A 25911-nucleotide genomic window follows, 5' to 3' on the forward strand; every position below is an offset into this window, starting at 1 on the left:
GGAGGGGGCGCCCGCGTCAGCGTCACGTGGCCCGCCGCACGTGACGCAGCTTCCCCTCGCGCGGGCGCGCTCGGCCTGACGCAGCACGAGCGGCTCCGCCCCTCGCGGGCGTGGCCGCGGCTATGGGCGTGGTGGAGCGGGCGGGGCCCGCGGGCAGCGGAGGCGGGTCCGGGTCCGGGCCGGCTGGGAGTGTGCAGGGCTGCTTGGCTGTGCTCTGCTCCGCTCCGGGACTGCGGGCTCCCGGTCAGGACTTGGTTCTGCTCGGCTCTCGTCCTTCGGAGAGTTATCAGGAGCTACCAACCCACCGACTGTGATTGTCTGAGGAAGGAGAGGTCGTCTCGATTCCAGAAAGTCCCTGTTGTCGCCGTTCCCGGACTTCCTGCGTCCAAATTCCTGGCCGGAGGCCTGTCTAGCCTGTCCAGCTTTTGCTGCCTCCGCTTTCGGAAGGCTGCTGCCGCCACCACCTCTCACTGGTGAGCTACACTGACATCTGTTGCTTAATGCCGGCATCCGGTGCCCAGCTCGGGTGTTCGGAAGCCCTCGAGGCTTGGTCCGTAGGGTGTGGCAGGACCGGCGGCATCCCTGTCTGCCTGGGTCGGACAGCTACTCTTGAGGGAGGTGGTGGCTCAACCGGGCCCTAGCAGTACCTCGTTTTGCTCCACCGATCTCACAGGAGCAGGTGGAGTAGTAGTGCGTTCTCCGGCAGGAGCTGGCGGGCGGGCAGCGAGCGCTGAGCGCTAGGTCAGACGCCAGCCGGTTGCTGTTTTCCGAGAAATGGTTGAAAATCTCGTGTTGTCTGCGACTTTCTTTTCTGCAAGGCGTGTAAAACGGGCGCTAGGGTGGTGGTGTGGACCAAATAGTTTAATGCAGAGCTACGCCATCCTTTTAAAGCCATTGGGGGTGGTCTGGACTTTATCACTGGGGTGGAGATGTTCTCGCAGCCCATAATTTCAGATTTGAAGGACTTTTTGAGAATTTCGAGGAGATAACTTTCAGTCTCTTCGGCTAAATGTCTCTCTTCCTTTTTCCTGTTCTCCGGTAAGCAGTCACTGGTACGGAAATGTGAGGTTTCACATGATAGTCTTTTGGGGAGGGATTATTTAAGTCACTTGGTCATGTACTAAATGTTATTTAGGAATAACAGGGCTTAAATTGTAGTGGTTTTGTAACACACAGATCTCAACAAGAGATTCTTTTAAAGCATGTCTTGCTCAGCAAAAACAACAAACCAACCTATGAGGCTGCATCTTCAATAACCATTTAATTCCTGGCTTTCATGGAATCAGCCAGATTGGAAGAGACCTCCAAGCTCATCCAGTCCAACCTATCACCCACCTCTATCCCATCAACTAGACTATGGCATTAAGTGCCCCATCCAGGCTTTGCTTGAACACCTCCAGGGACGATGACTCCACCACCTCCCTGGGCAGCCCATTCTAATGCCAATCACTCTCTCTGTGAAGAACTTCCTCCTAACATCCAGCCTGTACCTTCCCCTGGCACAACTCGAGGCTGTGTCCCCTTCGTGCCATGTTACCTGCCCTGCATGCTGTAGAGGAGGCACCGTGGGCAGGGCAGTTTGTGTGTGCTTGTGGTTGTCTTTAAAGATGCACAAGTGCAGATAGCCGTAAGTCTGATGTCAACTGAGGAAAACATGCCTTAAATTTATTTAGTTTGGGGAGAGAAGATGACATAGGTATAAAATCCAACATTGAATGTTTTTCTTGGGAAAATCATATTCAAATCAAGGATGTGTTGTAGAATGTGTGTGCATTTTACCACAGAGCAAAGCTTTTGCCATGGGCAAGGAGAACTCGTTTCACAAGTGGCTGTAAATATAGCTGCAATTTAAATGTTTCTGAGGTAGGTGGCAGACAGATTAAGTTTTCTGAAGTGAACTTCAAGTGAAAGTTTGCAGATGATACCAAGCTGTGTGGCACAGTCGAACTTGCTAGAGGGCAGGGATGCCATCCAGAGGGACCTGGACAGGCTGGGGAGGTGGGCCCAGGCCAACCTCATGACATTCAATAAGGCCACGTGTAAGGTCCTGCACCTGGGGTCGGCGCAATCCCAGGCACAGATCCAGGCTGGGTGAGGAATGGCTGAGAGCAGGCCTGAGGAAAAGGACCTGGGGGTCTGGGTTGATGAAAAGCTCAACAGAGCCTGCAATGTGAGTGCAGCCCAGACAGCCAACTGTGCCCTAGTCTGCATCAAGAGAAATATGGCCAGCAGGGCAAGGCAGAGGATTCCCCCCCTTTACTCTGCTCTCGTCAGACACCACCTGGAGTACTGTGTGCAGTTCTGGAGCCCCCAGCACAACAGGGACATGGAACTGTTGGACAGTGTCCAGAGGAGGACCAAGAAGATGCTCAAAGGGCTGTAGCACCTCTGCTGTGAGGACAGGCTGAGAGAATTGAGGCTCTTCAGTCTGGAGAAGAGAAGCATTCGAGGAGACCTTAGAGTGGCCTTCCAGTATCTGAAGGGGACCTACAGGAAGGCTGGGGAGGGACTATTGGCAAGGTCTTGTAATGACAGGACAAGGGGTGATGGGTTTACAGTGGCAGAGGGGAGATTTAGGCTGGACGTTAGGAGGAAGTTCTTTACAGTGAGGGTGGTGAGACACTGGCACAGGTTGCCCAGGGAGGTTGTGGCTGCTTCCTCCCTAGAGATGTTTAAGGCCAAGTTGGATGAGGCCTTGAGCAACCTGCTCTAGTGGGAGCTGTCCCTGCCTTCTGAGGGGGGTTGGAGCTGGATGATCCTTGAGGTCCCTTCCAACCTAGACTATTCTATGAAAGCTTCTTATAGATGGAGCAGGGTCTGAGTTTGCAGACTGGGGGCCTTATGTTTTTTTGGCAAACTGAAACCTGATGTTGATTGAACGAGGAATACATTTGATTTTGGATGTTTGTTTTTCTTTTAATGTAGAAGAAGTGATGTAATGCTCAAAAGTAAACTAATCAAGACCTTATTTAATTTTTGGCAGCCACAGCTGAAGGCTGAATCTGTAATGCACCCATGAATGAGTAGTGCTGCTTGGGCACATCAATGGCCTCTGTGCCAGTAATTCCAGACTCTTACAACCATGTGTTGGCAGAGTTTGAGTGTTTGGATCCGTTGCTTTCTGCACTCAGGTTGGATTCTAGTCGTCTGAAGGTGAGTTTATGGTGGTGTTGGGTTTTTGCTAGTTCAAATAATGACCTTATGTGGTTTAATATCTGTTTAGCTTGCAGGGGTCATCTTGTGGGTTTGGGGTGTGTGTGCATGCTAGCTTATGGGGACAAACACTTTAGGAAGCCAAAGGATCCTGTTATTCTCTGTGTGTGCTTTCTTAATGCAGCTGTGGGGTAAATAAAGCATCCTGACTTGGTTGCTGTCCTGTCCTGCTTGCTCCAGATACAGGGAGTACTGTTCTAATCCTTGACAGCTGTGCTGCCATTGCTTCAAGAGTGGCATACAGAGATGGCAAACAGTGAAGCTTGTAAGAAAAAGATACTGTTATTAGTACTTCCTAGCAGTCATGTTGTGCATTGTGATTTTGATTCCTTCAGTGCACCTGTATAGACGTATCAAAGCGATGGCTAGCTCTGGGCAGTTCAGGAGGAGGACTGAACCTTATACAGAAAGATGGCTGGAAGCAAAGACTCTTTCTCACCCACAAGGTAAGGATGAAGAATTCTATACAGAAGTTTCCTGGGAAAATGTGCCTGGGAAAGAGACCTTGTTTAAAGTTGTTTGTTTTTATTAAGGAGTCACCAGGCATTTCCAGTTTGCTGAATTGTCCAAATAAGGTGCAGTTTTGGACTGGTCATTTTAAAAAAGCTTGTAGTGCTGGAGTATGATGTAATAGATTTCATCAGAGGTGAAGGAAGTTACCTGAGAGGGTCAGGCCTCTGTTAGAATCAAGCAGGTTGGAAGAGACCTCAAGGTCATCTAGTCCAATTCATCACCCAGTCCTATCCAGTCAACTAGACCATGGCACTAAGTGCCTCTTCCAGTCTTTTCTTGAACACCTCCAGGGATGGTGCCTCCACCACCTCCCTGGGCAGCCCATTCCAATGCCAATCACTCTCTCTGGGAAGAACTTCCTCCTAACACCCAGCCTGTACTTCCCCTGGCACAGCTTGAGACTGTGTCCCCTTGTTCTATTGCTGGTTGCCTGGCAGAAGAGCCCAACCCCAGCTGACTACAGCCTTCATTCAGGTAGTTGTAGACAGCAATGAGGTCTGCCCTGAGCCTCCTGTTCTTCAGGCTAAACAACCCCAGCTCCCTCAGCCTCTCCTCACAGGGTTTGTGTTCCAGGCCTTTCACCAGCTTTGTTGCCCTTCTCTGGACATGTTCCAGCACCTCAACATCTCTCTTGAATTAAGGGGCCCAGAACTGGACACAGTTTTTCACATTCTTACTTTTGAGGGCAGCAACAAAGCCACCTGAGTAAGAATTTGAAGGAAACTTTGAATATGAAAGCAGAGTAGCCTGCATGTAGATAACTACCAATGTTTGGATGTCTAAACTATGAACTGTCTGGATAAGCAAAGAAAAGATAGGCTGGCTTGCTCTTGCTGAAGCAGACTGTGAGGTAGGGATTGCTGTTTCTACAGCCAAATGCTGTTTCCTGGAGACCACTGTTGTTCCCCCAGTAACATGAATGCAGCTATTTTCTTTGAGGCTGGGAAGATCTGACTTAGTCATGGCAAAACAACTTCCATAGGGATGAGGAGAGGGGACAGACTCCTCCTGTGTTTTTCAAACCAGAGAATGAACTGCAGTCATTTCTTTTGATGTTGTCAGCTGCATCTTCTTAGGCTAAGTTCAATGTTTGCAGACTGAAAAATGCCTAAACTCACATCATAACAAAGTGGTGGCAGCTGCTAATACGAGTCTGGGTTATGTCTTAAAGTTACATAGTGCAAGAAAAACTTCTCCCTGCACTTACTCCCCTGCTTGCTTTCAGGAAGGTGCCATTTCCCGGGTTGCCTGTTGTTTGCATGATGAAGACTATGTTGCTGTTGCCACCAGGTGAGTGATGCACTTGCAAACTTGAACTCTGGGTAAGTATTTTTAAGTAACTTCTAAGATTCCAGCTGCAACGTCTGCTGAGCGTAGGGAGGAGTCCAAGGAATTAACTGGCAGATGCCTCTACAGAATTCCCTGGAATAATTGCTGCAGAGTAAGTATTTCCATAACAGAACATCTACGGGAGAGAGCTAGTGCATGTGGAGGTGTCATGATAAATGTCTCTTTGTGGCCTTTCAGTGTCAAAAGAAACACCTTCATCAAGGTTCCAGAGCAAGATTGGTAGTTACTGTCACTTAGATTGTTTAAAATCCATTTAAATGGAGGGGATGCCTTATGAGCAGAGGCTGAAGGACCTGGGCCTTTTTAGTCTGCAAAAGACAAGACCCAGAGGGGATTTAACAAATGTTTATATACATCTGAGGGCTGGTCAGGAGCAGGGGAACAGGCTCTGCTCACTTGCTCCCTTGGATAGGACAAGGAGCAATGTGTCTAAGTTACAGCATAAGAGGTTGCACCTCAACACAAGGGGAAACTTCTTTAGTGCAAGGGTCCCAGAGCACTGGCACAGGCTACCCAGAGAGGTTGTGGAGTCTCTTTCTCTGGAGACTTTCAAGACCTGTCTGGATGCGTTCCTCTGTGATCTGTGCTAGATTGTGTGATCCTGCTCTGGCAGGGTGGTTGAACTCGATGGATCTCCTTGGATCCCTTCCAACCCCTAACATCCTGTGATCCTGTCAATGCTTATTTTGGATCCCTTCCAACCCCTAACATCCTGTGATCCTGTCAATGCTTATTTTTTCCCACATCCTCACAGGCAAACTTCTTGAAAGCACACAGCCTGAAGCACCACCAGCTCTGAGATGTGCTGTTTTGCTTAGATGTTCTTTGTTTCTTTGATAAAATGCCAAGAGCCTTATCCTCAAATTGCATTTTCTTTTTCACTTCTTGTAGCTTAGGTCTGGTAGTAGTCTGGGAGCTGAATCAGGAACGTCGCGGGAAGCCAGAACGCATTTATGTTTCCTCTGAGCACAAGGGCAGAAAAGTCACAGCTCTCTGTTGGGATACAGCTGCCCTTCGTGTTTTTGTGGGAGATCATGTGGGGAAAGTATCAGCCATCAAGATTAACACATCAAAACAAGGCAAGGTAAAATGGCACACACGTTGCGATCAAGAGGTCCACAGGGGTTGACATGTGGCATCTTTTTGTTTATCTTAGTAAAGCAGGACAGAAAGAGACTTGACAGCTGATGAAGTTCTGCTGGCTTTAACTTTTGAGATGAAGAGCTAGGCTCTTGAGGTGGCTATGAACTTTCCCCACCTCCTCTTCTAGCTATTTTGTTAATGCAACATAAAAGCACTTTCCAGTGTACAGAATTAAAACCTGGCTGAGCTTCTTCCTCTTGGAACTTACACCAAGGGCTTAGACTTGGATAGTTGTTTCTGAGCTTGTTGGATTCCTTGGGCTCCAGCTACGGGTTCAGCTCTGTGTTGTAGTCCTCAGCTCAGCTGTCAGACTGAGAAAGGGCAACCACAGGCTCTGATTTTCCTTAGCTCTGTCTGGATAATCTGATTCTTGCAGCTGGTGGATTGGTTTAAATAAATTGTAGGTAGACTTCCAGGTCCTTTATAGCCCTCATGAACAGTTGTGACAGAAAATTGATTTAAAAGTATAAGCAACTACATGCAAAGCAATAGACAATCAACTGTGGAAAGAGGGAAAAGGTGAGGAGGGCAAGCCCATGGAATGTGTCTGCTTATGCCTGTTAAGAGCTGGGTAGTTGAATCTCTCATGTTGTGTACTTTGGCACATTCCTGACAAAGACAGCTTTAAGCTGTCAGAAATTGTGACTGCTGGGAAGCTTGAGTGCTTTTCATTTCTCATGGATAAGAAGCCTGTAACTTTGTTCTGGGACACTTGTATAATAAATAGTATCTGGGTAACTTGCTGCAGGGTATTAGAGAAAGTAAGGTTATGTAGAGCAGCTGAATCCAATGGAAGGGCTTTTTTTCTGTCAGGTAACCCCTCAAGTGTGTTTCTGTAAAGCTGCTCCCTGGCTGAAGGTATCTGTGGGAAGGGTTGAGAGAGTTGGCAGAGGCACAAAGCTTACAAAAGCAAGAATGAACTACCTCAGTGCATTACAGAAAACACACTCTTCGTAAAGAAATGTCAGGATGCTACAAGGATGAGATATTGAAGGCTTAAGGAAAAAAAATGGTTTTGGGAAAGGAAAGATTTAGATTTTTCTGCCTTTACAGAATGAGGCTTCAATGTTTAAAGGAGAAAAAAAAAGGAGATGATCTGTCTCGCACTGTGAATTTGCAGCATTACCTGAGTCTCTTCTGAACTTTGCATTTTTAACTTGATGAAATAGGCTTTACTGAACTGAGCATTTCTTTTTCCTGCCTGTAGGCTGCTGCTACTTTTGTGATGTTTCCTGTTCAGATTATAACCACTGTGGATTCTCGGGTTGTTCAGCTTGATTATTTGGATGGAAGACTGCTCATATCTTCACTTACGCGCACCTATTTGTGTGATACTGAGAGGCAAGTTGTGTTTTGCTTGTCAAATACTGGACTGTGCAGAGTCTCAGTTTCTGAAGTGATCTCTGACCATCACCTAGTCCAGTTTTCCTCCTCAAAGCAGTCACAGCAGATTGTGCAGGACTGTGTCCATTTAGACTTTGAGCATCTCCACAGATGGAGACTCTACAAGCTCTGTGGGTAGGCTTTGGTGATGGTTCGCCACCCCCACAATAGACCTTTTCTAATGGTGAAGTAGGATCTCCTGTATTTCCATTTGTGCCCACTGCCTCTTGTCCTTTCCCTGGGCACCACTGTCTTTGCTAGTAGCCTGGTTCTGTTTTCTTTACTCTCTGGTCAGGTATTTACATGTGGGATCAGATGAGTTCTCCTGTGAACCTCTTACTACAGGACAAGTGCTGCAATCCCTTAATTGTCCTTGTCGCCCCTTTCTAGACTTGCCGTAGTATGTCCCTGTCTCTCATACTGGGGAGCCCAGGGCTGGACCCAGTTACCCAGATATGTCTCACCAGTGCTGAGAAGAGAGGAAAGATCATAGCATTTGAGTTGCTGGCAGCACTTTATAATGCAGTCCAGGAGGCTGTTGACTGCCTTTGCCAGAAGGGCACATGCTGGCTCATGGTCAGCTTCTTGTTCACCAGCATCCCCAGGCCCTTCTCTACAAACTGCTTTCCAATCAGTTGCCTGAGCTGCTGCCCAGGATTATTCCTACTCCAGTGCAGAGCTTTGAATTTTTCAGTATCTATCTACCTCATACTTCCTCAGTTTGTGAAGATTTGAGCAGGAGCAGTGTCAAAAGCCTTACTGAAGTCAAGATAAACATCTGCTGCTCTTCTTAGCTGTCAAGTCAGTCATTCTCTTCTGGGGGCTATGAACAGGATTTTCCTTTGTAAATCCATGCTGACTATTCATAATCCCCAGCTTCCCTTTCATGCCATTGGAAATGGTTTCTAGGATCAGTTGCATCATCTTGCCATCACTAGGTTGACCATCTGGTTCTGCAGGAAAGAAAAACCCATGCCTTCATGATCTGAGCATTCATTTAAATGTAATGAATATTTCTGCTCTGCCTTTTATCAGCTTTATAGAGGCTTTAGAATGTTCAGTGCAGGTTTGTTTGGTTTTTTTGAAGCACCATAACTGGTATTTAGTATTTCAGAGCCATTTTGTTAATGCTGCCTTAACAAGTGTGGTGTGCTTTTTTTGTTGTGTTTCATTTGTTTTCTGCTAGAGAGAAGTTCTGGAAAATTGGTAATAAAGAGAGAGATGGAGAGTTTGGAGCATGTTTCTTTCCTGTTGGAAAAAACAGTGGGCATCAGCAGCCATTAATATATTGTGCTCGACCTGGCTCAAGGATGTGGGAGGTGAACTTTGATGGGGAAGTGCAGAGCACACATCAGTTCAAGCAGCTGCTCTCAGCACCGCCTCTCCCTGTTATTACTCTCAGGTAGAAACATGAGTGTTGTTGGTGATAAACTTGCTTGGGGCTTTTAGGCTAGTTGAAAAGAACTGTGTTAATGCTGAGAAGATGAATTAAGTTCCTTGTGCAGCCAGGTGTTAATCCTAGTTGTCATCTTAATGCATTCTTCTCTAATAACATGAGTCAGGAGCTATCAAAAATGCCAAAGCCTTGGTTCTGTAGTTATGTCTGTGTGACTGTCACAGTGAATGCTGCTGCCATGAGACTGTTTATTTAAGCCAGCCTTGCATTTACAGAACTAAGACTATTAAGAAAGTGCTATTGTTGTGTTTCTGCTTGTAACAGATCACAATTTTGCTTTGCAGACTGGATCCTCATTACACTAGTTCCAGCTCTTCCCCACAATCTTTATCTTTCCCCAAGCTGCTGTATTTGACGTGAGTATTTGTCAGCATAGCTTCTTGTGGATAAAATAGACTTTAAAAATGCAAAAGTTGCATATTCTTCTAATTTACATTGCTAACTTCATTGTTTTGCATAGGGATTTTCCAAATTCCTCATTAAACAACTGCCTCACTCCTCATTTGCTGCACTTAAGCCATCCCCGCGTGTTTTATAGTGACTGCTCCAATGAACTGTTTCACTGTTAACCTCTGCTTTACTTGTAGTGAGCACTGTGTAATGACCTGGACAGAAAGAGGCATTTATATTTTTCTTCCCCAAAGTGTTCAAGTCTTACTCTGGAGTGAAGTAAAAGGTAATATTACAAAGCAAAGATTCTTTGTCTGCTACATTTGTCACTTCTGAAGTCCTTGCCTAATGTGGAGCCTTTTCAAGCTCAATTTCTGTAGCTAGATTGCAAAATGCGATTAGAAAATGTCTTCCTTATCCTCTGCCAAGTGTGTCCTTAAATATTAATCATGGAATGTTTTGGGAGCTCCAGAGGTCATCTATTCCAGCCCACCTGCAGTGAGCAGGGACATCCTCTACTAGATCAGGTTGCTGATCTAGCCTGACCTTGAATATCTCCAGGGATAAAGCCTCAACTAACTCCGTGGGCAACCTGTTGCAGTGTTCCTCAACCCTCACGATAAAGAACTTGTTCCTAACATCCAATCTGAATCTACTCTTCTCTCATTTAAAACCATTGCCCCTTGTCCTGTCACTACCTGTCTTTGTAAGCAGTCATTCTCCAGCCTTCTTGTAGGCTCCTTTCAGATACTAGAAGGTTGCTATTGAGTCTCCCTGGAGCCTTCTCTTCTCCCAAGCCCAGCACCCTCAGTCTGTCCTCATAGCAGAGATGCTCCAGCCCCACAGTCGTCTTTATGGCCCTCTGGACCTCACTCCATCAAGTCCATGTCCTTCCTGTGTTAACTTTCTCCCTGCTTCCTGCAACCAGCCTTTCCCTCCATACTTCTGAAAACATGGTGGGGAGAGTATCTTAAAATACAGTGATAAAATAGTGAGCTGCAAGAACCAGAAGTATTAATGAGGTCAAACCTTTCCTCATTTGTTCAGGTTTATTTAAAGTCAGGTGTCCTGTGAAGGAAAATCTGACTGCTGAAAGCTTAAAACTTGGTTTTTATCTAACACATGCCTGAACTGAATGCAGAGAATGTACTTGTTAAGCAAAGAGCGAAGCCTCGAACTGCATTGGGTGTGTAGTTTATAGGCATAGTCCCATTCTCAGTCAGTCCCTCCCCTGTGGTGTTCATTTCCACTGCCTTTGTCAGAGTGTTTGCATACAGCAATGTTTCATTTTTGAAATCTGCTGAAAGCTCCAAGAGTTTTTCTATCAGCAGATGTTCCCCTTCTCTTTCAAAGCTCACAATGATGTGTTTCTCCTCTTTATCACTCTTTTAGATTTTCATCTCCAGAGGAACAGGAAATGTTTTGGTAACTGTAGTGTACTTTCTAGAAATGTAACTCTGGAAAGTTTTGATGCTTTGAACTGAGCTTTATAGTTGTTAGATGCTATCTCAGGACTTGTTAGAGCTTGTTTTCCTCGTGTCATTTGTGCTACAGTGTCTTAGGCTTTTGCAGTCAGGTGGGAAGTATGCTTTCACCTTCTTTCAGGGGCAGAGAGGAATGCTGACTTACCCAATCCAGTCCTCTTAGCCTGGAGAAGAGGAGGCTCAGGGAGGACCTCATTTTTGTCTACTACTACCTGAAGGGAGGTTGTAGCCAGGTGGGGGTTAGTCTCTTCTGCCAGGCAACCAGCCACAGAACAAGGGGACACAGTCTCAAGTTGTGCCATGGGAAGGTACAGACTGGATGTTAGGAGGAAGTTCTTGCCAAAGAGAGTGATTGGCATTAGAATGGGCTGCCCAGGGAGGTGATGGAGTTGCTGTCCCTGGAGGTGTTCCAGAAAAGCCTGGATAGGGCACTTAGTGCCGTAGTCTAGTTGATGGGATAGAGCTGGGTGCTAGGTTGGGCTGGATGATCTTGGAGGTCTCTTCCAATGTGGTTGATTCTATGATGTTTTAGATATTTCTGTGCATCTGGTCTTGCAGATATTCAGGATATTGCAGTTTACAAAAACGAGCTGTTCTGCCTGCATACAAATGGGAAAGTTGTGCACCTCTCCCTCCTGCTGATAGACCGCTGCATAGAGCGTCTGATGAGAAGAGGGTTCTGGACCCTTGCTGCCAGGGTGTCTTGTCTCTTCCAAAATTCAATCACTTGTTGCAGAGTAAGTAAAATGCCTCTTATAAGCATGCGATGCAACTTCATGCTGGTTTCTGTCCCCCTCTTCCGTTAAGTTCTGTGGGTTTCTGAGATTCATGTTCTTGTGTTTTTCAAAACTCCTCTAAGCAGTATGCTTTTAGGATGAGAACTTGGGAGCTGGCCTGCAGATGTGGCACCTTTTTGCTTTTCACATCTGCATTAGAAATAATAATAACAATGCTTCTCTTCCACTGTGTACTTTCAGGCAAGAAAAAATTTGCCTCTAGACAAGCTGGAGCATTTGAAGTCTCAGCTGGATGCCTCAACCCAGCAGGATCTCATTATGCAACTGGAAGAGCTGATTTCAAAGGTGGAACCTCTAGACTCTGCATGCAGCAGTAGAAGGAGCAGTATTTCATCTCATGTAAGTGTAGTGGGAGTGGCAAAAAATGTTACTTCCAGATTCTTATGCCTTAATATCTCTTCTTTGCCCATTTTGAAGATAAGGCTTTCATTTTGCCACATCCACTATAACCTATAAAGCTGCTTTCTAAAATTAAGTGGGGTACAGAGGTATGACAGATTGCATACATTGTTTAAGCTCTTGTACTTCTACTTATTTTTCCTGTATTGCTTTGTGGCTGATGGCTGAAATGTGAACAAAGAGAAGACTTTCTCTGCAGCTGAGTTTAATGTGCTTCAGTAAAGGTCATATTGATTGTAGCTCTGGTTTTATGTGGTGAAAACTGCATATCTGAATGGTCAGAACTATCCTAACTCTGTTGAAAAGAAAACCTATCAAATTCTCTCACTCCATGATGCTTAAACAGAAACCTCTAAGGAAAGGAAAAAAAATGAGGTCTATTTGTAATGTTCTTTTACACATACAGCTGCTTGGTGTTTTCTTGGCTTGTTTTTCAAGAAAGGGAAAATATTTCATAGTTAATTCAATATCAGTTCATAGAATAGCTTGAGTTGGAAGGGACCTTAAAGTCATCCAGTTCCAACCCCTGCTGCCATGGGTGGGGACACCTCCCACTAGACCAGCTTGCTTAAAGCCTCATCCATCCTGGTCTTAAACACTTCCAGGGGAAAAGTGCCCACAACTGCTCTGGTCAACCTCTTCCAGTGTCTCATCACCTTTGTAGTAAAGGTTTTTTTCCTAATGTCTGACCTAAATCTACCCTGCTTTAGTTTAAAACCATTGCCCCTTGTTCTTTCACTACAGGTCCTTACAATAAGTCTCTATCCAGCTCTCCTGTAGCCCACTTGAGTTGCTGCTTTCACTTCAGCATTGTTTATTTTTGGTTTTTAAACTTCTACATGTCAATTGCACCTTGATGTGCTAGACAAGCTTTCATTAGCAGATATGTAAGCTACATATTCTTTTGTGTCCTGGAACTAAACAGTTTTGCAGGTTCTGTGATTGTGCTAGCTGAATGTGGTTAACCAGGACATAGGTACAAAGGGATGAAGTGGCAGTCTCAGATGCAGGACTAAAGCAGAGATGGGTTTTGCCTTGTACTAAGCACAGCAGTTGTTGCACAGGCTGCTTTCCTAAAAGCAGCTGCAGCATACACAGCTCTAAAGTCACAGGGGCTGCACACTCACTGCCATCTATCTATGTACTGCTCCATTCTGGGTATGTCCACAATATGCTGTTACACTTGGCTTTTCCAGACTGTTTTAGGAAGTTGTTTGTGTGTGTGGTTGGCTGCATTCACTGCAGGAAGCTTGACAGGGAGATGCAACTTGCACAACATGAAAATTCTCTCCCTTGTCTGACAGGAAAGCTTCAGTGTCTTGGACTCTGGAATATATCGTGTCATCAGTCGGAGAGGCAGTCAGTCAGATGAAGATTCATGTTCTCTCCACAGTCAAACATTCTCAGAAGATGAGAGGCTTAAAGAATTTCCTGCACACCAGGAAGATGAACAAGTAGAACTTGGTAATGTTTCTTAATGGAAATTTGGGATTTGGGTGCAGTTTTTATTTCTTCTACAGGAATGGGTTTGGGTTGGCTCTGTGCTGTGATTTTTCACTGTGATTGTTTTGTTTTAATCCATGATTAAATCCTCTATATGACCAATGGAAACACAGTCACTCCACCTTCCAGTCAAACTCCTTCTTGAAATAGTGGGGTGAATGCTATCTCCACAGAAATCCAAGCTTAAAAGCACACAAAACTCAAGAGAAACAGAACAAAAGACCCAGAGAGCTTTTACCAAGGTAGAACTTGACTCTGTTTTAATACCAAGATCCTCTCAGTTTACTATGAGCATGCTCACTGGGCTTCAAATGAGGTTGGTTGGTTTGTTTGTCCAGTAATAATTGTTCCAGGAGAGAATTTCTTAACCTTGGCTCTGGCTTTATATTTTATCAGGGATAACAATAGGCTTGCAATGTGTTCTTAACTTTCTTATGGGGTTTGCACAGGGATGGCAGAGTTGTTAATAACTAACATCCAAACCAGCCAGGGAGCTGCTTTATTTATTTTCTTTTCCTAACAAATAATCTCTCTCTGGACAGAAGCTAGAGTGACACAATAATGGGTCTTAGTCTTTGATAGGGATTGAGAGGGGGATGCTGAATCCTGGGGTGTTAAGGAGCTGGTTTAGTTCCAGCTATGACAGAGAGGCTTTCCAATAAGCTGCTCTTGTAGAGAGTAGGAGTTGAGATTGGAGAGACTTTGGATGCTTTGTTGAGGAAAATGCCAGGGGGGCAGGGAGAGCAGAGAAGTTGGTATTAACAGCTCTGATTTTCTGTAGTGCTGTCCTGCTTTTTGTAGCACACATTTGCATGTGTTTCTACCTGCATGCACCTCTTGAGGACAGTCACAGGTGCCTCTCTACCACCATTAAAAAGTGCTCTAAAGAGCCATTAGAGCTCTAAAATGGAGAGATCCAGTTCCAGACTGTAAGAAGATAGAAAAGTTCTCAATAAGAGAGGACAAGCTTGCTGATGGCTTCAAAGCAGAGAATTTCTAGATGGTTCTTGCAGCACATGTGCTAAATCTGGCATTTAAGAGAAATGGACTTAGTGTTTCCCTGGTCCCATTTACATAAGATGTTGCAAGCTTTTAGGCTTCTAACCTACATAATGAACAAAAGCAGCCTTATTTACAAGCAATCATAAATCACTTGTGACCTTTAGGCATTATCTAAAGAGACTGTGGATTCTGATAGTACATTTTCTATACCAGCATCATCTCCTCTCAACAGTGCTGACTGTTCCAAAGTGCAGTCTCATCCTTACTTCAAAGGATGCTTTTTTCTTATTCTCAACACTTAAAGATGCTTGTGCCAGGAAATGATTCACCAAAACACATTCTGGATACTGTTAGGGTAGAGGAGTGAAAAGGAAATAGTGGTTCTCTATTTCTTTTGATGCTTATCAAAAGCCAGGAAGCTATGAGCTCAATTATTAAGTCCATTCAAACAAAATAAGGCTGACTTAAAGCTTAACCATGGCTTGCATGTCTGTGTCTTCCTGCACTGTGAGTTGATGTATGCCACAAGAATGAATTTTCCCAGATACTTAAATACCTGACAGTGGATTAAATCAAGGTTTTGCCCCCTAAATGGGCTGTAAGCCTGCTTTTAAAAGATAGATTTCATTCAGTTGGTGAACATCATTTGCCTTGTTACAGCACCAAAAGACTGAGCAAGGCAGACTTAGTAGTTTCTGTGTCAGCAATAAAACAGCCCTGGATACAAGGAGCACTCTGGCTCCCCGCATCCTTGAATACTAAGCAGGAAAACCCCAGATGCAGGGTATCCATTAATGCCCTAATGACTTGCAGTTGGTTTCATTGTTCCATTTTTGCCAGGCCACTTGTTTCATGACTCTTTCTTTCAATTCCATTTGTCAGACAACGTATCTCATGCATCTGTGACGCTTGAGGCTGACCGGAGTGAGACATTTCTCCCATTCAGTATTCCTTTGTCATTTCGTTCCCCATCTCCTCTCGTCTCTCTTCAAGCTGTCAAAGAAAGGTAAAACTTGCAGCAGGTTCAGTCATCCATTGCATCTTTTCCCTTTTCTGTCCTCTGCATTTGTAGCATTGTCTGGTTTAGGTCCTACTCTGTTCTCCAAAAGCACAACAGCTGAACTGAAGCACTGCAGGTGCAGCTGGGTTTGCTAGGCCATTGAGAGCTTTCATCTTGACTCTACAGAAGGTGCAAAGAGCTGCTGTTAACTTCAGTGGAGCCAAGATTTCACCTTCAGGTTTTAAACAGCTAAGAATGCTTACTGTTACCCTTTAAACTGTGGTTGTGGTTTGTGTTCAGAGCAAACTCGCTGCACATTGTTGGGGGATTTTGCTTTTCTGGTACTTAGATGGGTAAGTGCAGCCTTCCTGTGTTGCCTGGGGACAAACATTAAAATATTCAAAGCATGCAAATACTTTGCAGTTGTGTTCTAGCAGTATTCCATGCAGCCTGCCATCTCCCCACATACACCTTCCAGTGAATCTAAGCAGTGCCCCAAGTGTCTGTGGATCACTGGTGGCTTATACCTGGTGCAGGTAAATGTCCTAGTGCCAGGTTTATGCAGAAATCAAATTACTATTTAAAACTCTCTTTAAAAAGCAGGGAGGGACAAATATGCAGGAGGTAGCTTGAAAAAAAAAGATGTTAATTTTAGCTCAAATGTTGACAATGATGGTATGAAAACTTAACCAGAGTGATTGTGAATGCCTCCTCCTTGGATGTGTTTAAGGCCAGATTGGATAAGGCCTTGGGCAAACAAGTCTAGCTGAGAGATGTCCTTGCCCACAGCAGAGGGGTTGGAGTAGATGATCTCTTGAGGTCTCTTCCAACCTGAGCCATTCTGTGACTGATCACTTAGGAACAGAAATTATGCCCTGCAAACCAATTTTCAGTTATATCAATAGTGTGAGGCTCTGAGAATAACCTTCAGCAGTGCATGGAATGTGTTCAACTTTCTAAAGCATCAGCAGTTTTTAGGCTTTTACTAGCAATAACTGGTGCTGCTAATAACTGAATCTTCCAGTATTTGAAATACTCACAGTTCATTTTAATAAGCTTACCTTTTAACCCTTCTAGACCAACTGTTCTGCTGTGTTTGAATCCTTTCTTCTTCTGCAGCTACCTTCAACTTCTGTTATACCTGAGTGTAGTAAAAGATGTCATTTTCTGTGACAAACAAGTCAAAGGGTTGGGTTACTTTTCCTTTTTTTTCCCTGATACTTTTAAACTAGTTCCTGGCCAGAAAGCAAGGGGCTGATTTTTTTTTTCAGGTTAACTCTTGATGACCATGGCAGTGGTAGAAATAATTGGGGTTTGGTATGTTGGTGATTTGAGTAGAATATCTGAAAGGATAGGCACTGATGGTGTGAAAAGGACATTTTCAGTGAGTTCTGTAATCTGGGTAATTTATTTGGGGTATTGTAAAATTAGTTTATTACCACCAAGAGGAATGTTAATTCCATAATGATGCTTTCTGATTTGTAAGCTTTTAAAATGCAATGTAGCCAACCTGCATTTCTTGTATACAAATAAATCATCATGTGAGGGCTGATGTTAGTTTGCAACTCTGCTTCTCCAGAACCAAAAGTAACCAATTCTTAAATACTTCAGGCTTTTATTCTGTGCCAAAACCTTGAACCCTGGCTGAAGTATGAATTTTGAGCAGCTTCTTAGTGATTATTTTGTTCTACTGGGTAATTGCAGCTCTCATCCTGCTCTTGAGAGTTCTTCAAGTTGTAAAGCTTTCTGCAGTCATGGTTTGAATGGAAAAAAAACAATGTTTGTCCTCTGGAGACAGACTGAGAGAGTTGAAGTTATTCAGTCTGGAGAGGAGAAGGCTCTGAAGAGGCCTTATTGTTGCCTTCCAGTATCTTAAGGGGGCCTACAGGAAAGCTGGTGTGAGGATCTTTTTAGGAGGTCAGGTAGCGATAGGACTAAGGGGAATGCAGCAAAACTAGAGGTGGGTAGATTCAGACTGGATGTTAGGAACAAGTTCTTCATCATGAGGGTGGTGAGACACTGGAACAGGTTGCCCAGGGAGGTGATTGAAGTCCCATCACTGGAAGTTTTTTATGCCAGGCTCTGAGCAACCTGCTGTGGTATGAGGTGTCTCTGCCCATGATTTGGAACTAGATAATCCTTAAGGTCCCTTCCATCCCTGACAATGCTGTGACTCTCTGATGTATTTGGGTTTGAACTTCCCACTCCCAGCGTTTCCAGCTTTGTACGCAAGACCACTGAGAAGATTGAAAAAATCAGCACGCTTCATATAAGTCCTGATGCTAGAGGGAGGCAAGAAGCAAAGGATGAGGAGCAGCTGCAGGAGCTGGCTGTTAATCTGGCAGCATCTCTCCAGGAAGAGAAAGTGTGAGTGCCAAATCCTTTTTTCCCAGCAGTGGCTGAACCAGCAGGTTAACCTGCCTGTCTTCCCAACACAGAAGCAAGGGAGAAGTAACACACGAAAACTTGGGATTGAGACACACAAAAAAACACAAGAATAGAGGTTGCTAAGCCAAATCAGACAAACAGTACAAAAAGCATTATGACCTAAGCCTGTTTGCCCAAAGAGCAGAGCAGGGCAACAGGAAGCAGAAGCAAGCGAGCTGAAAGCCCAAGCCAGAAAACTGCTCCCCTAATTCCTCCGTAGCGTCTGTTGAGCTGTTCCTTCCTTCTTTAGAAATGAAAGCTTTGTAATATTTTTAAATGAAGTAATTAATGTTGTTTCCTCAACTTTGAGGGAGTCCTCACTTAAATTATTCACAGTAATACTTGAGGTTAAGACTGAAATGACTGTTTGTTGGTTTTTTTCTAGCCCAGAACCACAGAGCTGCCAGCTTTCAGAGGAGGACCATCTAAGAGATCTCAAGGCTGCAACAGCAGAAGCTGTGTAAGTGGGAAACGTTTTCAGTGTTCAGGCATATTTGGCTTGGTAGAAAAATACTTGATTTTTTTCAAATTCTATTTTATTACAGTATCACAGTATCAACTAGGTTGGAAGAGACCTCACAGATCATCAAGTCCAACCCTTTACCACAATTCTCAAGGCCAGACCATGGCACCAAGTGCCACGTCCAATCTTGCCTTGAACAGCCCCAGGGACGGTGACTCCACCACCTCCCCAGGCAGCCCATTCCAGTGTCCAATGACTCTCTCAGGGAAGAACTTTCTCCTCACCTCGAGCCTAAATTTCCCCTGGCGTAGCTTGAGGCTGTGTCCTCTCGTTCTGGTGCTGGCCACCTGAGAGAAGAGAGCAACCTCCCCCTGGCCACAACCACCCCTCAGGTAGTTGTAGACAACAATAAGGTCACCCCTGAGCCTCCTCTTCTCCAGGCTAAAGGATCCCAACTCCCTCAGCCTCTCCTCGTAGGGCCTGTGCTCAAGGCCTCTCACCAGCCTTGTTGCCCTTCTCTGGACATGCTAATTAATTACATAGATGTAAGAGTACTGCTCTAAACTTCTGTTAATATGGTCTGGTTCATTGTTTGCCCTATTTGAAACCAAGTAAAACCCACTAAAAGCTTATTCAGCTACTTTAGTGCTATCCTTTTGTCCTAAATACAAAGGTGTACAAGTAAACCCCCCTAAAAGTTTATTTAGCTACTTTAGTGCTGTCCTTTTGTCCTAAATACAGAGGTGTTCAAGTAAAAAAAAACCTAAAAGCTTATTTAGCTACTTTAGTGCTATCCTGACCCCTAGTCCTCAGCTATTTATAGACATTGATCAGATCCCCTCTCGCCCTTCTTTTCAGACTAAATAGCCCCAGGTCACAACCAACTCTAGGTCAGGAGTATACTCTGAGTTACAGAAAACATAAAGTATTTCACCTGTGGCATCTTAGAACTGTTAAGCAGCTTGTGAAACTTCTTTTTTACGCTGCAGAGCCAAACTCCAGGATCCCCTGGTTTTGCTAGAACCAGAGTGCATGAGAAAGGTTTTACAGGAGTGGCTTGTCTATCTAGAAGAAAGGTTTGGCAGCAAAGAGCATTCTGATTCCTCTGTCAAGACAAGCAAGACTACATGTGCTGAAGACCAGAGAGCAGCCCTGGAGGAAAACCTTCAACTGGATCCAGCTGATGGGGAACCAGGAGACAAAGAGCAGAGTAATACCTTGGAATACTGCACTGCAAAGGAAAATACTGATGGAACCTGTGTGAGCAACACCATGTGTGAAAATGGTGCTGGCTTGAGGAGACCCTTGGAGCAAGGCTTTCAGGTGTCTCCTCCCTGTGTCATTGCACCGGAGGTGCAGAGAGATCTCACTGAGCTGACCACACTGTGTTTTGAGCTGTGTGTGTTTTCTGGTCGTGGTGATGCTGGGCAAAGCTCTGATAGAAGCCTGCCACTATCTGCTTTGTCGACCTTGGCTTGTAGGTTTATGCAAAGCTACTTCTTTCTTTTGGATTTGAAAAGACTAAAGCAGTGCATTATAACCATGCATGCAGCCAGCCCTGACATATGGGAAACTTACATCGCAGGATTGAAAGGTAACTCATGGGAATTTTATTACCAATAAACTGAAAGCAAGACTCAGAGAGAAGAGAAAACAGCTTGAGGTTCCCATTTGTGTCTGTAGATGTTGTGTGGGAAGGAGAAAATAGTTGGTGTGGGGGAGTTTTCGTTTCATTTTGGGATGGGTTGGTTGGTTACTTTTCCCCCAAAGGCTAACTCTGCTGGCTCCTTGCAGAGACTGTTCCTCCCTTCTCTCCACTTTGCAATTCTGAGGTTTTGCATTTGATGGCACACTGTAGCTATTACAGAGCACATTTATTTAAGACAAATACATGTGCTTCAAGAAAAAAAAAAGCAACATGAGACATACATCCATAGAAGCTTCAGTGTTCACACTGGAAATGGAAGATGTGACCTGCAGAGAAATGTGGTTCATGTGAAACAAGACTGAATGGAGTAGAGGGTTCCGTGCAGATGAGTGGCTTGTGATCTCCTCAGGCTCCCTTTTTCCACAGAAATCCTTTGTAATCTTTTGGATGTCTCTTTAGCCTGAACCAAAGCTTCCTGATTACACTGGAAAACAGAACTTCTTCTGTTCACTGTGTTCACGTTCTGCTTTATGCATTTCTTTTGAGTGAATTAAAGTCTCACCATCGTTTTGGCACCAGTGGAGCAGTCAAGCAGCAGAATCTTCCTTTGAGGGTTGATATCTGGTACTAGGGTTTTTGGGAATCTGTTCAAGTATTTGGATTCTGAGAATCTTAGCAGTGTCTGCAGTGGTGGGACTGCACTTGTGCCTGTAGATTAACACCCACAGGATCGAGGTTGGTGTTGAGTTCTGCATTCTGGGAAGTCAGCGTTCAGGCTGAAGCTTTTACTTACAGAAGCCAATTGTGCTCTGTAACAACTGATACAGAGCTGCATTATATTCAGCAATCCTTCTCTTCTGCAGTGACTATCTTTTTTTTCCGAGAGAAAAAATACCTCCTCAGAAGTTAATATATTAAGAACACTATTCCATGCCTAAATTGTATCCATTTATAACTAATTCTGCTGTAAGTGCATGTCAGTGACATTGATTTCTATGAAATGAACAAGCAGGATCTGTTCACTTATCACTGATGTTAGCTAGAGAGTTTCAAGAAAGTAGTGATAACTTTTCTTTCAGGTTTAAGAACAGGTTTAACTTGGGTACTGATCTATTTCAGAACTAACTTGTCACAGTCCAGTGGCTTTAGCAATGGAAAATGAAGATATGTTGAAAATCCTGAAACAGCTGCATGAGCTGGGGCCTTGGGATGGTAGCCCTCTGCTGCTGGTACATGTCCAAAGGTTTGTAGCCAAGTCCTTTTCCTTTCCTCTTTGTTACTAACTTGCTGCCAGGAATTGGTTCACTTAACATTTCATGAACTTTCTGGGAAGCTTTCAAAGGGTCACCTTTCAGTACTGTCTCAGAGGTGTTGGAAAAGTGATGATTTTGCTCTTTGGTACTGAAAACAGTTTTTTTCATCTTCCCTCTCCAGGCTTTATGAAAAATTTGGGGAAACAGCTCTTCGGCCCTTGATCAAGTTCCACCCCTCTATTTCACCTGCTGATATCAAACAGATTTGCAGGAATGATCCAGCTCACTTCTTAGCATATTTAGACAGTCTGGTGAAATCAAAGCCAGAGGATAAAAGGTAAAATAGGAATATAGAATCTTTTTCATCTGCCTGCCGTCTCCATGGAGTTGTGTTTTTTTCAGTTGGCCTCTGGGGGGCGCTTTCTACAGTTTCTGTAGCTGTCTGCTTGCTGTTCATTAGCATTAGGTTTCAGGTCCTTTTTCCAGCCAGTGTACTTAGGTTAGCTTTTAAAGGAATATGAAACCTCTGAGGAACTCAGCCTGCAAACTTCTTGCTTTTCAGTGGTTCATTCAGTTTCTAGAGACAGATCATCCTAGGCTTTTCCAGATTGATTTTACGTCCTACCCCCACTGCCCTCCAATCTTTAAATGTCCATATCTGGCATATTTAAAGCTGCTAGTTATGGTGGTTTTTTTTCCTTCTGTTTTGTTTTGGTTTTTTTTTCTAGGTCATCTCTTCTTAGATCACTTCTCCAGCCTGAATCTGTCCGACTGGATTGGTTGTGCTTAGCAGTTTCTCATGATGCACCACAAAGAGCAAATACTGTGGATGCAGAAGGCAATCCCAGGTAAAGCAGAGTTCACCCAAGGGGCCTGAGTGCAACAAAAAGCTTTAATGGATCTGCAGACTTTTGGCTTGGATTTTTGTATGACAATTTGGGTGTCAGTCAAACCCTTGCAGCATTTTGCATGTTGCAGAGTTCAGCAGAAGCAACCAAAGAATGAAAGAACTTTCTTATGTAACACTTTTCAGACTGCTCTACTGAGATTTATCAGTCTTTGATTCATTTTCCTTCTCCCATTCTGAAGATCCTTAACCTTTCAAAACTGGATTTCTCATCTTCTAGGCCACGATCACATTTGTTTACCTGGGGCTACAGCCAGCTCATTCTGCTCTTGATTAAACTCCCAGCTGACTTTGTTACAAAAGAGAAGATGGCTGACATTTGTAAATCACATGGGTAAGAAGAGAACTTGGCAGTTCTTGATAGTTACTTGGCTGGTGTTTTGAACCCCAAAAGATGCAAATGGAAATTAATTGAATGCTCATGACCTGGAAAGGTTTTGTTTTAAAACACTTCCTGTTTGGGGAAATCATATCCTGGGCTACATCCAGAGGAGCGTGGCCAGCAGAGCAAGAGAGGTGATTCTGCCACTTTGCTTTTGTGAGACCTCACCTCAAATACTGCATCCAGTTCTGGCGTCCCCATAATAAGAAGGACACTGATGTTGGAGCAAGTCCAGGAGAGGGCCACAAAGATAATCCAAGGGCTGGAGCCCTAAGGATAGGCTGAGGGAGCTGGGACTGTTCATCCTAGAGAAAAGACTCCGGGAGGACCTTAGAGCTGCCTTTCGATACCTGAAGGAATCCTAAAGGAAGGCTGTAGTGGGACTTTTCATGAGGGTGTCTAGAGACAGGACAAGGGGGAATGGTTTGAAGCTGAGGGAAAGTAGTTTTAGGTTGGATTTTAGGAAGAAGCTCTTCAGTATGAGGCTGCTGGGACTCTGAAATAGGCTGCCTGGGGGAGGTTGTGGGTGTGTCTTCCCTGGGTGTGGTGAAGGTAGGATGAGGCCTTGAGCAGCCAAGTCTAGTTGAGAGGTGTCCCTGCCCAAAGCAGGGAGGTTGGGATAGATGATCTCTAAGGTCCCTTCCAGCCTAAGCTGCTCTATGACTATTGAGTGTCCAGTTTAATGTACCAAATACCTCTCTTGGTTAGGGGATGTTCCCTGTGTCCCCAGTTTGTAGTGATTTCTGGCATGCAGGAAATGCAGTTGTTTCTGTCTTCACAGATATTGAAATGAGCATGTAATAATTGTTGACTTTTAGTTTAGACAGTGTGTGATTCCTGGAAATCTTTACTCTCTTGTTCAAGATTTTGGCCTGGATATCTTTTTCTCTGCCTGGAGCTGGACAGAAGAAGAGAAGCCTTTACTAATATTGTTCATTTGGATGATTTGAGCCTGTTGAATGGAGAAGATGGTTAGTGAGTCTTAATCTGTGTAAACATACTTCTGTAATGCAGGAACTGTCTGTATTATGTCCTGATTTGTCCAGAGGTGAACTTTTTGGTAGCACTGTGTAGTGGAGCATGTTTGAAAGACATCAAGGGGTGTTACAGTTGTGTATCTTCACGTTTGTGCTCTGTGAAATCAGTTGTGCCAGAAAATGTTTAAACTACTCTGCATTCTTGACCTTTTCTCAATGGGGAGATGAAGGTAAATTTGGTGTTGCAAACAGAGCAGTAGCTATCCTCCTTGCACAGCACAACTCCCTGCCAGCACCTGTGCACACAGTTATGACAAGCATAATCTGCTATGGCATGGCAGAACACAGAAGATGATTGCCAGTAGGCCTGAGATGGGACAGAACAAATCTTTGTCTCTGGACTTAATCCAAAGTCTCACACACTGAACTAGTTTGAAGCTTTGCACATAGGGTTCACCACTGAATCATAGAATCAGTCAGTCAGGGTTGGAAGGGACCACAAGGATCATCTAGTTCCAGCCCCTCCACCATGGGGAGGACACTTCACACTAAATCAGGCTGTCTAGAGCCTCATCCAGCCTGGTCTTAATCACCTCCAGGGATGAGGCTTCCACCACCTCCCTGGGTAACCTGTTCCAGGGTCTCACCACCCTCATGATGAAGAATTTCTTCCTAGCATCCAGTCTGAATCTACCCATTTCTAGCGTTGTTCCATTCCCCTTACTCCTATCACTACCTGACATCCTAAGAAGTTCCTCCCCAGCTTTCTTGTAGGCCTCCTTAAGATACTGAAATCTTCACCCCAAGTCAGCTGGGGCAGTACACTTCTGTGCACAATCCACTTGCTGATAACTCTTGGTTCCCTTCAACCTTCACAGAGAAAACCAGAAAAGATTTAAAACAGTAGGCTTAAAATAATCCTTGTTCTACAAATAGTGTATACCAACTCCTTTCACATCTAGGTTCCCTCCCAGAGACCATAGAAGAATGGAAGCTGCTTCTGCACCTTGCACGGGATCACAGCACAGCTTCCCACGAGCACATCCAACAGAACGGGAATGCTGTCAGCAACGGCAGCCTGAGCTGCCCAGACTGCATCACTGTGGAGAACGTAGCACTGCTGCTGGCAAAGGCCATTGGCCCAAATCGTGCCTTGCCTCTCTTGCAGGAGTGTGGCTTGGCCCTAGAATTGTCTGAGAGATTTACTGGTGTCTGTGAGATACTGAGAATTGCTGAGAAAAGGCAAAGGTAAGGTGATGTGACAGCGGAGGATCCACGCTGCTCCTCTTGGATCTTCTTGGTGTTTTAACTTTCTACTTAGACATTTTAAACCTCTAGTTTCAAACTCAGCTGAAAGCCCTTGTTATTTAAGAGCTATGTATTATGCAATATAGGCATTTAGAACTGGAAGATGAGGAAGCAGGAAATCGTATTTTAAAGATATATTTGAAAGGGATGAGTCCTGCACAGACTCTGAGCTCCCCTCTGCCTTCCAGACAAGGCCTGTATTGTGATGTCACAATGATATTTCTGAAATGCAATTACAATTTGGACAAACATTTTTTTAGGAAGCAACCAACCTTAGTTGTTCTCTCTGTCAGCTTTTTTTACTCTGACCTTTTTTCCCCCCTCTCTCTTTGATTTCATTGCAGAGCACTGATTCAGACCATGTTGGAAAGGTGTGATCGGTTTTTGTGGTCTCAGCAAGCATAGAAAACAAGTTGGAAAACTCTGGGAACTTTACTTTTTTAATGATTGTATATTAAAGTGCCTCTTAACAGTCTCTTAAAGAAATGATCTCCTGTCTAAATGTTCAGTTGTATTGAGTCTCTCTCCCTCTGGCAGGTATCTCCTCAGGAACTGTTGATGTTTCACACCATCTCCCACAGCGTCCTTGCAGCGAAACTGAGGAGGTGTGATCTGGATGATCAGGTAGTGAGGTGGATGTGAACTGGTTGAAAGAAAGAAGTCAGAGAGTTGTGGTCAATGGGACAGTCTAGTTGGAAGCCTCTAGTGGAATGCCTCAGGGGTAGTACTAGTTAATATATTCCTCAGTGACCTGGATGAAGGAACAGAGTGCACTGTCAGCAGGTTTGCTGCTGACACCGAACTGGGAGGAGTGGAAGTTCCATGGAAACATGAAGACATTTTTTTTCCCTGTGAGGGTGACGAGACTGGAACAGGCTGCCCAGAGGGGTCGTGGAATCTCCCTCTCTGGAAG

General features: G+C 44.5%; 1 protein-coding gene across 1 annotated transcript; it reads left to right on the plus strand.

Annotated features, from left to right (window-relative positions):
- Positions 1–295: 295 nt before the first annotated feature.
- HPS5 (HPS5 biogenesis of lysosomal organelles complex 2 subunit 2) lies at positions 296–25500 on the plus strand. The gene is made up of 23 exons (XM_064163286.1): positions 296–473; positions 2984–3153; positions 3549–3659; positions 4952–5016; positions 5968–6160; positions 7427–7564; positions 8793–9004; positions 9343–9414; positions 9646–9734; positions 11491–11669; positions 11910–12068; positions 13433–13592; positions 15516–15639; positions 17845–18000; positions 18446–18520; positions 19513–20117; positions 21291–21414; positions 21606–21761; positions 22153–22272; positions 22552–22665; positions 23578–23684; positions 24653–24938; positions 25343–25500. The coding sequence occupies exons 2-23, from the start codon at positions 3046–3048 to the stop codon at positions 25401–25403; spliced, it is 3414 nt and encodes a 1137-aa protein (XP_064019356.1). The 5' UTR covers positions 296–473; positions 2984–3045; the 3' UTR covers positions 25404–25500.
- The last annotated feature ends 411 nt before the right edge of the window (positions 25501–25911 follow it).

This window comes from Pogoniulus pusillus, chromosome 24 (assembly GCF_015220805.1).
Source record: "Pogoniulus pusillus isolate bPogPus1 chromosome 24, bPogPus1.pri, whole genome shotgun sequence".
NCBI classification, from domain to species: domain Eukaryota; kingdom Metazoa; phylum Chordata; class Aves; order Piciformes; family Lybiidae; genus Pogoniulus; species Pogoniulus pusillus.